This window comes from Carcharhinus amblyrhynchos, chromosome 8, assembly GCF_965287045.1.
Source record: "Carcharhinus amblyrhynchos chromosome 8, sCarAmb.v2.hapA, whole genome shotgun sequence".
In the NCBI taxonomy this organism is placed as follows: Eukaryota; Metazoa; Chordata; class Chondrichthyes; order Carcharhiniformes; family Carcharhinidae; genus Carcharhinus; species Carcharhinus amblyrhynchos.
Window position 1 is genome coordinate 35938009 of NC_137331.1, and position 12333 is coordinate 35950341.

The 12333-nt window shown below is 43.2% G+C and overlaps 1 protein-coding gene across 1 annotated transcript in view; it reads right to left on the reverse strand.

Moving 5' to 3' along the window:
• ofcc1 (orofacial cleft 1 candidate 1) overlaps positions 1-12333 on the reverse strand; it is a 213192-nt gene that overhangs the window by 116634 nt on the left and 84225 nt on the right. Inside the window, exons 8-9 of the mRNA XM_080193522.1 lie at positions 8282-8545; positions 2314-2457 (exon numbers count right to left, since the gene is read on the reverse strand). Coding sequence (XP_080049648.1) covers positions 2314-2457; positions 8282-8545 — 408 coding nt within the window. The remainder of the gene's footprint in view (positions 1-2313; positions 2458-8281; positions 8546-12333) is intronic.

Genomic DNA, 12333 nt, shown 5'->3' on the forward strand with positions numbered 1-12333 from the left:
TCTTAATGGATCCGATAAGACTTGACTTCTGCTTTCACTCGAAAAGTTGAAAACTTTTCCTGGGTTTTGTTGCTGAAGGGTTTCAACTCCTGTTGACAATTTGTGAAGGAGCTGTCACATCACTGCCCAGTTTCTCAGAGTGGGACATGAATCATAGAATTCTACATTGCAAAAGAAGGCTTTTTGGCCCATTGAGTCTGCACCAATAATCCCACCGATATCCCCATACATTTACCCTAGCTAGTCCCCCTGATACTAGGGTTAATTTATCATGGCCAATCCATCTAACCTGCACATCTTTGGACAGTGAGAAGAAACCGGAGCAGCCAGAGGAAACCTACGCAGACGTAGGGGGAATGTGCAAACTCCACACAAACAGTCACCCAAACTGGGAAGCAAACCCAGGTCCCCAGTGCGGTGAGGCAGCAGTGCTAAATTGCTACATTTTATAACCACCTTCAGCGTGGATAGTGGATGCAACACATACCAATTTCTACTGTTCTCCTACAGCATTACAAAATATTTTCCAATTCATCTTTCTCATATCCAAAATGGATGGCTTCACCATTCTCTATATTAGACTCCATCTACCGTAGGTTGCCCACTCAACTCAGCTACGTCTCCCTTTGTTAACTTGCAGTTCATCATGTACTTAACTTCCGACCTTCCATGTTAAGTGCAGATTTTCTAAAAACTTGAACACAAAACTTCATTCCTTCACCAAAGCCAGTAATATGTATAGTGAAAAGCTGGTATCCTAGTACAGATTCCTGGAGGATGCCACTTATCACATCAGTTCAACCAAGAATTAACCGTTCATCCCTGCTTTCTGTCTCTTATCCTCCTAACCAACTACTATCTCACACTGGTTATCTCCAAATTAATGTGTTCTCAATTTTGCTAATAATTCCTCATGCAGGACCTTGTCAAACCCGTTCTGGACATCCATCTAGACAAGGCTCCACTATCCAACTGTCGGAATTCACCAACCCTTCAGAATTTCATGCAAACTCTCTTTGATCAACCATCCAGATGATCAACTGTTCTATTTCTAATGACAGATTCCAGTAATCTTCAAGGCTAAGTCAACTGGTTGCCTAGTTTCTCTGACACTCTCTTCTCAAATAAGGAAGTGACATCATTCCCCTATTGAAAACCATCACTGCAAATCTAGAGAGCTTTGGCATGTAATGACAAACATATCTGTAATCAGGTATTTCTTTTAATACCACAGAGTGGAAGCTATCTGATCACTGAAATCTGTCTATCTTAAGTCCCATTATTTTTTCCTTTACTACCCTTTTAATTAAAGCGACAAGGTTTCTCTCTATGGCTTGTTTTTTTTTGTTTCCCTTATACAGTTGGTATTTAGTCCTTTCCCTCCACTATACAAAACAGAGAGAAAATATTTATTCAATATCTCTACCTTTCTCATATTGGACGTTATTCATTGCATGAGAATGCACTACATGACACATAATGTGATGGAGAATGGCCTGTATACAATTAGTGTGCATTTTCATTGAATGGTCAGGGCTAGGATTGTTACTTTCACAGACAAGCACGTTTAAGTTCAACAATTTATATATCAGCTTTATTTCCAAACATTTGGATTAGGTAAACACTAATTCAAACATTTGCTACATCTTACTATTTTAATGATAAGAATCCATCAACCAAATACTTAATATTTTAATTAGAATTAAATCATTGCGTCTTTTGTTTGCTTAGACATTATTAAATTTCTAAACATTTCATTGATCTTACATGCAAGATAACTTCATGCTGATATATTATGGTAGGCTTCCTTTCAGCTACACTTAAGGCTTTTAAACACAGTGAGTAAAAATGAATGAAAAATATTGAGTAGCATTTAGCAGTCAGGTGACCGGGTGAAATACCTTTCCAAAAAGGTAATGCGGTCATCAATATAAAACTTAATGAATGGACCTACCTTGTATTAACTTGATCTTTCTCTGAGCCCTAGCTATGACTGTAACACTACATTCTGCACTCTCCCCTTTCCTTCCCTATGAATGGTATGCATTGTAGTGCGCAAGAAACAATACTTTTCACTGTACACTAACACATGTGACAATAATAAGTCAAATCAAATTAAATCAAAATAATGCCCCCTTTATACATGGCTTCTTCAGGAATGTTTTGTGAATATTTGTCGAAGATACAGCACACAATGATCTCATTTAGAATGAATCAGACACTTAAATCAAACAAGGTTACTAACCCTGGGCTGACATCGAGGGCCATCTGCATTTAGATTGTGAGATTTTATATCAGACTGCTAAGAGTTACCTTGAGGCCAGAGTTGGTTTCCAGGATATTCTCACTGGTCTCATTCTTCTCAAAGGCGTAGGAGCATTCAGGAGAGTGTGGAGGTAGCCGGGGTTCCACCACATACTCCTTCTGCCCAGCAAGGGATTTGGGGAGCTTTCTTACCTGTGAAAGAATTTAAAATCAAAGCATCTTGAGAGATTTTTCTACACCAGAGAAATTTACAATAGTTCAGGTTACAGCAGTTATTGTCGCTGCAAGTGCCAATAATACTCAAATATTCTATACAATAGTAACCTATAAATGCAAATATATAAATCTTTCTAAATTCTTTATAAATGGGCAGCACGATGCACAGTGGTTAGGTTTGCTGCCTCACAGCACCAGGGACCTGGATTCGATTCCCGGCTTGGGTCACAGTCTGTGTGGAGTTTGCACGTTCTCCCTGTATCTGCATGGGTTTCCTCTGAGTGCTCTGGATTCCTCCCACAGTCCGAAAGACATGCTGGTTAGGAGCATTGGCATGCTAAATTCTTCTTGAGTGTACCTGAACTAGCTAGGGTAAATGGAAGGGGTTGTGGGAATCAGGACTGGGTGGGATTGAGGCCGGTGCAGACTCAAGGACCAAGTGGCCTCCTTCTGCACTGTAGGGTTCTATGATTCAGGCACCGGAGTGTGGTGATGAGGGGATTTTCACATAACTTTATTGCAGTATTAACGTAAGCCTACTTGCAACACTGATAAATAAACTTTAAATCTTTAACTTTAAACATTAATTCTTCTGTCTCAATTAATAGTAGAAAGTTTCAGTGCAAAATTTGACAGGTTATAACTACATCCTCCCGCCAGTAGAGGAGCTGCAGTGCAGACAAAGCTAACCTGATGGGTGGGATTTTCTGGTCGTGCTTGCCCCAAAATCAGACAATCTTGCCTGAGATCAATGGACCTTTCCATGGTCCGCCCCTTGCCCACTACAATTCCCACAGTAGGTGGAACAGGAAAATTTGACCCGATAAGTTTATATAGATGGTTTCCACGTTAAATATAATCATAAATAGATAGAACTGTTGTAATTGGGGCTGTTTATTAAAAGTTCAGATTGCTTTACTATGAAGATAAATTACAAATGAAGGAAAGAGATGGGAAGTGTTCAGATAAACTAAAATATGGAAAACAATTACAATTTTTCTAATTGATTTTGGAAAAGTATGTCACACAGCCAGCGAGGATGGTAGATATTTCAGGCTATAAAGATTGCTTTATCAGTGTTCGTTGCCGGGTTTGACAGGCCAAATGATTGTTTCATTTGTTGTTAGGATATAAGCACTGTTGGCAAGGCCTATATTTGTTGCCCATCCCTAATAGCCCTTGAGGAGGTGATAGTCTGCTGCTTCCTTGAACCGTTGCTGAGTACATGCTGTAAGTATGCCCATGCGCAGCCAGAGACAGAGATCCAGGATTCTGACCCAGCGACAATGAAGCAACAGGATTATAATTCCAAGTCAGGATAGTGTGTGACTTGGCAGGGAACTTGCAAGTGGTGATGCTCCCATGAATCTGCTGCCCTTGTCCTTCTAAATGAGAGCGGTCACAGTTTGGAAAGTGGTGTCGAAGGAGGTTGGTGAGTTGCCGCAGTGCATTTTACAGATGGTACTCACTACTGCCATTGTGCATCTGTGGCAAAGGGAGTACATATTTAAGGTGGAGGAGATGCCAACCAAATGGGCTGCTTTGTTCTGGATGGTGTTGAGCTTCTTGAGTGTTATTGGAGCTGCGTTCATCCAAGCAAATGCAGAGTATTCTGTTGTAATCTTGAATTGTACCTTGCAGATGGTGGACAGATTTTGGATAGACATAGAAAATTCACAGCCTCTGACCTGCTCTTCTGGTCACAGTATTGATAACTGGTCCAGTTAAGTTTCTGGTCAATGGTAATCCCCAAGGTATTAATGAGGGATTCAGTGATGGTGATGCCATTGTATATAAAGCAGAGATGATTAGATTCTCTCTTGTTGGATTCCCACTGGTGTGATGTGGCTATAACTTGACACTTATCAGCGCAAGCCTGAATGTTATTTATTTATTTATTAATAGCCATAAAATCCTTATTGTCATGGTCTGTGAACTTGGGAATTGTGATTCCATCCTTTATAGAATCATAGAATCCCTACAGTGCAGAAGGAGGCCATTCAGGCCATCAACTATGCCCTGACCACAATCTCACCTAGGCCCTATTCCCATAAGCCCACATATTTATGCTGTTAATCCCCTGACACTAGGGTCAATTTACCATGGCAAATCAGCCTAACCGGCACATCTTTCTGTGTGAGGGAAACGGAGCCCCTGGAGGAAACTCATGCAGACATGGGGAGCATGTGCAAACTCCACACAGACAGTGACCCGAGGCAGAGAATTGAACCCAGGTCCCTGGCACTGTGAGGCAGCAGTGCTAACCATTGTGCCACCATAGCGTTATCGCTCAGTCTGTCTGCCTAACTTTACATGGCTAATGATGGAACCTGTACACAAGCTTTTATGGTATATAGTTCATCAGTTGTGGGTATTACATTAAGCTGATTTGATTTCATCTTATTAAAATCTTTAATCTTTATAAACTTGATAGATTATATATTTGTTTCAATGACAATTATCTCACTTAAACTAATTTATATGTCCTCTGTGTAATATCCATGTATTAAATGTATTTGTATTGATTTAGAATTGTGACCACTGCATTTTTTACATGCTAATCACCACAGCAATAGGAACATGACAGTATAACAGCTTCAGAATGCTTGCCCTTTCGCGCCTTGTATCTGGGTTTAAATTCACCTCAGACTGATGGATCCAATGGGTGGGATTTTCTGCACCCCTGGCGATGGGTTTTCCAGTGCTGGAGCGGTTTGCCAATGCCCGTCAGTGGGATCTTCCAGTCTTGCTGATGTCTAAGTGTTTCGCATGGCTGGCCTGTCCCACTGCTGGTGTGCTAGAGGGGAGATGGTGGGGGGAAGGTGTTTGTGGGGAGAGCAGTGGTGGTCCCCCCCCTTCGGCCCTTTGGTGGGACAGGAGTTGGATTGAGCAAAATGGATCCAAGTCTAGAGCCAAATTCTTCTCCCAACACCCAAATTAAACTGATCCCTCAGAATGATTGTCAGATTCAAATCCATAACTAGATCAACAAACCAGGATCAAACACAAGTCATATTTTAGTGTCTGTGTTTCCCAAACTATTTCCCAATATGACCCCATTTTAGTGCCTCAGACTTAAGAACATAAGAACATAAAAAATAGGAGCAGGAGTAGGCCATCTAGCCCTTCGAGCCTGCCCCGCCATTCAATAAGATCATGGCTGATCTGTCGTGTCTCAGTTCCACATTCCCGCCCTCTCCCCATAACCCTTAATCCCCTCTCTTATCAACAACCCATCAACCCGCGTCTTAAAAATATTTAGTGAGGCAGCCTCCACCACTTCAACAGGCAGAGAATTCCAGAGATTCACCACCCTTTGAGTGAAGAAGTTCCTCCTCAACTCCGTTCTAAACTGACCCCCCTTTATCTTGAGGCTGTGCCCCCTAGTCCTACTGTCCTTTCTGAGCGGGAAGAGCCTCTCCACCTCTATCCTATCCATCCCATTCATCATCTTATACGTCTCAATGAGATCTCCCCTCATTCTTCTAAACTCTAACGAGTACAAGCCTAGTTTATTCAGCCTCTCCTCATAGCTCAACCCCCTCAACTCAGGTATCAGCCTAGTAAACCTCCTCTGCACTCCCTCCAAGGCCAAAATATCCTTGCGTAAGTACGGCGACCAAAACTGCACACAGTACTCCAGCTGCGGCCTCACCAATGCCCTATACAGCTGCAGCAAGACCTCCCTACTTTTATATTCAATCCCCCTCGCTATGAAGGCCAGCATCCCATTCGCCTTCCTGACCACCTGCTGCACCTGCAGGCTGGGTTTTTGCGACTCATGCACAAGGACCCCGAGGTCCCTCTGCACCGTCGCATGCTGCAGTTTTTCGCCACGTAAGTAATAGACTTCTTCTGATCCCAGAGTGAAGGGATGGGGTGAGGTCAGAGTTCTCACATGGAGTGAGGGGGGCAGGGCGGGGGGGGTGGTGCTGCTGCTGGGCGGGGAGGAGGTAGTGGTGTGACCCCCCCCCAGGTGCAGCTGTCAAAACTCAGTCCATGCTCTGCAACTGCCGTTGCTGCCTCAGAGGTCATGGCATCTAAGTCTCGTCCTGTGACCCATGAGGAGGTCGTGGCCCACAATTTGGGACCACCTGTTCTAGAAGCGCAGTCAGATTCACTCGTACACTGTGAGTACATTTTCCCTCGACTCCATCCAGTCGCTTCTCATTTTTCCACTACCCGTCCTTCTGTTAATTCTCACTCAACAAATTCTTGGTGGATTTGCAGGTTTGTTACGTCCAATAAATAAGCATCAACCGGGCAGAGGTAGATGGCATCAGATTCTCCATGCCCATGTACCCTACAGCATTGAATCATAGAATCATCCAATCCCTACAGTGCAGAAGGACCCATTGACCCTGCATCGAAAACAATCCCACCCAGGCCCCGTAACCCCACATTTTTATCCTGCTAATCCCTCTGACACTAAGGGGCAATTTAGCATGGCCAATCCACCTACCCACACATCTTTGGAACATGGGAGGAAACCCACACAGACACGGGGAGAATGTGCAAACTCCACACAGAGAATCACTCGAGATCAGAATTGAATCCAGGTCTCTGGCGCTGTGAGGCAAGTGCTAACAACCGTGCCACCAAGTTTTCAAAGGACTGAAGCGTATCATTGTCCTGGTTTTCACCCATATCATCATCCATAGCTGGGGATGGCTCACTGTCTGATCTCAGGAGGGGACAAAGCCAGAGTAAAGGGCTGTAAAGCACAAGAGCACAAAACCCACCTCCAGGTTTTTGCCTTATGCTCCACCATTTAGCATCCTCATGGACACAGTCAAAGGAAAATGAGGCGGAGAAGTAGGAAATCCCCCACCAGGCATACTAACATCATGGCCAGAATTTTACCATCTTGCCCACCATGAGAATTGGAGCGGATGGGGGGCGGACAACGGCAGGGTCCGTTGGCTTCAGGTGGGATTTTAATGGTTTTGGGACGAGACTATAAAACCTCATCCCATATTGTCAGCTGGACCGAACTCCACCCCAGCTCCAGGCTAAGATCCAAGTTCCTCTAGGAGCTCACTGGGACTGCTGCATGTCAGAACATGCGTGACCCGAACACAGCTGCCCCCATTTTTTTTTGCTGTACCTGGAGAACTGAGGAACAGTGAAGAGAAAATGGTGACCCTTTATCTTTATTAGTCTGCATTACACAACTGCTGCTTTAAAAAAATTTTGAAGGCATCAATACCGGGTGAATTAAGCATTGAAAGTCAAACATTAACACACTCTTTAGGGAACAGGGAGCAAGGGTCATGAATGAAGCCCAGTCCATCTCTCAAATCAGCCTTCCACCCATTTACTCCGTGTACACTTCCTGCTGCCCCAGAAAAGCAGCCAGCATAATTAAAGACCCCTCGCACCCCGGACATTCTCTCTTCCACCTTCTTTCTTCGAGAAAAAGATACAACAGCCTGAGGACACGTACCAACCAACTCAAGAACAGCTTCTTCCCTGCTGCCATCAGACATTTGAATGGACCTACCTTGCATTAAGTTGATCTTTCTCTACACCCTAACTATGACTGTAATACTACTTTCTGCACTCTCTCCTTACCTTCTCTATGCTTTGTCTGTATAGCACGCAAGAAGCAATACTTTTCAGTATATACTAATACATGTGACAATAATAAATCAAATTAAATCAAATCAAAATCAAATCAAACATACTGACATTGGAGCCTTAAGTGAAGCTCTTTATTTGCTCAATGTGCAAAGTGCTGTGATTGTTAGCGGAATGCGACTCCATTAAAATCACAATTACCATTGACATAATTCTCTACCTGGAAATAGAGGTTGCACAGCCAGTGATCGATATCTGATGAGATAAGGTCTTCAATTTTTCTGAATTCATCTATTTTGGGGTCCCTCTGTCCCCTTAAAAGGGGGCATTTGTATTTTCCTTCCAAAATCTCCAGCTGGCTGTTGCAGATCGGAAATGCAGCCCACCCCACTGCCTGGTCAATCCTGCTGTTAATCCCATGAAGGAGGAAAAGCTCAAAGATTAGAACCATGCCCGGCTGAACATCACTTTCAGAAGGTAAAACCTAGAGTGAGAGAAAAGCAGTACACAATCAATTTAATTTTACGCTAAAATTATTTCGAGCAGGGGTGTAATCAACTCCTTCTGCGCCATAGAATCATAGAATCGCTACAGCGCAGAAGGAGGCCATTCGGTCCATTCAGTCCGCACCTACCACACTCCCACCCAGGCCCTATCCCCATAACCTCATGCATTTACCCTAGCTAGTCCCCCTGACGTTAAGGGACATCTTAGCATGGCCAATCCACCTAACCCGCACATCTTTGGACTGTGGGAGGAAACCGGAGCACCTAGAGGAAAAGTACACAGACACGGGGAGAATGTGCAAACTTCACACAGGCAGTGACCTAAGCCGGGAATTGAAACCAGGTCCCTGGCGCTGTGAGGCAGAGTGCCAACCATTGTGCCACCCTGCTGCCCACGTCATTCGATCACTCTAAGGTGCTTAACAGTTTGGAAAGTAGATTGGGGCAGGGGTTCACTTGATTGGGGCGAGTAAACACAAGATGTACCATTCATCTGAGGTGCAGATTCCCACTGCTTCCTATTGTTACATTTGGTGCGATGCAAATTTTAAAAACCTCAAGGTGGTATTTCCAGCTTCAATAGGTGGACACTGATCTGATGAGTCAGCCTGCCGCCCTTTGTAGAATCTGTCTGAAATCAGAATGTGCATCCAGCCAATAACATAAAGGATAGACAATTTGCTCTAACTGATTAATTGCTAATTTAGTCCATTGACAGACTTTTCCTGAAGTGGTGCCAATATCATACAGGGACAGCAGGTACACCACCATCTGCAAGCTACTCTCCAGGGCGGCACGGTGGCATAGTGGATAGCATTGCTGCCTCAAGTGACAAGTGATACTGAGGGGAAACGGGGCTGCAGACTGGGGTAAGAAGAATATTATACCGTATAAGACACTTTGGGCAGCATGGTGGCCTCACAGTGCCAGGGACCCGGATTCAATTCCCGGCTTGGATCACCATCTGTGCAGAATGTGCATGTTTTCCCTGTCTCTGCATGGGTTTCCTCCGGGTGCTCTGGTTTCCTTCCACAGATCAAAAGGCGTGCTGGTTAGGTGCATTGGCCATGCTAAATTCTCCCACAGTGTACCCAAAGAGGCGTCGGAGTGTGGTGACTAGGGGATTTTCACAGTAACTTCATTGCAGTGTTAATGTAAGCAGACTTATGATAATAATAAATAAATAAAATCAGACACCATCCCAACTTGAAAATATACCACCATGCCCGCAATGTCACTGGGTCAAAATCCCTAACAGCACTGTGGGTGGACCTACACTGCAACAACAGTTCAAGGAGAACTGCCTTCTTAAGGGCAACAAGTGGTAGGCAATAAATGCCACCCTTGTTGGCGACATGCAGATCCTGAGATTGATATTTCTGATCAAATAATTACCAGAAAATATTACCTGGTCATGAAAAATGCACTGATATCGTTACCGCACGTTGCAAGAATTGATCTGTTGAGAAAACATTTGGAAGGGTTTGGACTCATCACAGTGTGGGAATAAGTACCCGAGGAGATATCAATCAGTCCCCAATACTGGAGTTTTCAAATGGAGAAGGAGTGGGCATAACAAATGACAACAAGGAAATGAACTGTATTATTCATACACAGCTGTCTAGAGGCATTATACAACCACTGGACTATAAATCAAACGTAAAAATATGCTCATATACTAATATGTTTTGTTTTTCCAAAAAAGATTACCGATTTGTTAACCAACAAGACGTTTTTTTTTAACTGTCCTGTCTCTAGCACTTTTATGGTACCTGTGTCTGGGAAAGCACGCAAGACAGCGCTGAGAAATCTGCAGAAATGACATTACATATTTCACTGCATTTGTATTTGATTTTATTCATAATAAAAAAATACTGTGCCCTTATAATAATGAATAATAGGGCTTGAGTGATTTATAGACAAGGATTAAATGTCAAGTTTGAAAAGTTGCTGTTTAAATCATGGTGGGACCCCCTGGGGTGAATCACATGCAGAGTATGAATGCAATCTTTTCCTCAGCATTTGTTCAAACCCTTTTCTATAAACATGCAGTAACTTACATTATTGGATATTTATTTTCTAAATGTAGCAGTACTTATATCTGTAATTGCCAAAGTACAAGCTCACTTACTCCAAAATTAAATATCGGGACCAAACAGTCCAAATCACGAATTTGGATGTTTGATGCTGCGATTCGACAAGTGACATTAGGTACATTTTACAGCAATGGCCATTCGGCCCAACTTCTCTGTACTGGTGTTGATGCTCCACATTAAGACACCTCGCTGCTTACTTCCCCGAACCCTATCAGAATATCCTGCCATACTTTTCTCCCTCATGTACTTGTCCTTAAATGCATCAGTTGAGGTTAATACCTCTTAACAACACCAGGTTAAAGTCCAACATGTTTATTTGGAATCACGAGCTTTTGGAGCGTTACCCCTTCATCAGGTGAGTGAAAGAGCAGCGTTTTGAAAGCTTGTGATTCCAAATAAACCTGTTGGACTGTAACTTGGTGCTGTGAGACTTCGTACTGTGCTTACTGAAGTCCAACCCTGGCATCTCCACATTATAACACCACTTAAAACAGCAATCTCATGAATACGTGTTTGAAGTTCATTTCATGTTGTCCCTTGGTGTGATTTCCAAACTTTGAAATGAGTTCAAGGCCATTAGGTAAACTATTGCTGACATTTATGTAAGATATGAGAATTCATGTTCATACATTGCACACAAAAACACGCATGGTAAATCTTTACGATACGTTAGTTCAACATTGTAAAATGCTGCAGTACAATTTTATGGTAAAATAAAAATGACTCAACTGTGAAGGTGGTTCGCAACACTTGAACACCATGCCCTTGGTGCCATTCAAGTCAGGATCTCACCCATTTCATTGGAGGGCAGTTCTGAATGAAGCTCAACAACTGTCAACAATTTTAATATTGGGCACCATAGTACAGTGAGAGGAAATGGGGAACCTATCTCTGATCTTCACCTTAAGAATCGCTGGGTAGGTCGCTTTGAAAGTGGCCTATCCTCCACCACCATAACCTTAGTCTCATCCAAAACTCTGCTTCCCCCATCTCCTAACTCACATCAAGTTCCCGTTCATCCCTGTGTTTGATGACTTCAGTTGTCTCCAGATCTGTTAATTGCCTCCACTTAAAAATCCTCCTCCTTATCTTCGAATTCCCTCCATGGTCTTATCCCTCCCTATCTCTGTAACCTCCTTCAGCAATTGCTTCTCCAATCTCAGCCTCTTGCGTATCCTCGATTTTAATGATTCCAACATTGACAGCCATGCTTTCAGCTGCCTGCTCACCAAAGTATGGAATTCGCTTCTTAAAACTTTTTGTCTCCAATCTCTACTCCTCCAAGGTGCTTCTTAAGACCTACCTCTATGACCAAAGCTTTTAAACAATCACCGTAATATCTCCTAGTGTGGCGCAATGCCAGATTTCCGCTTGGTACCCACTCACTAACTTATTACTGCTCTACCTTTGCAAATCAGATCCCTGTTGCTGCTAAGTTCTTCAAAAGGACGAGTTTAAAGAAAAGATTTGGACAAGCTTTATAATTGTATTATGTTATCAGAGTTTTTAGGCCTACAGGAAGCATTCCTCCTGCTCCTGGCCCACATACACTAATGCTCTCAGGTAACTTCCCTTTTCTCGAAAACAGGTCTTATCTCCCCTGACGTTGTGTATGTGGTGTCTGTCTCTTTGAGACAGTACAGCAAAAACGGATCACCTGTGTAGGTTTA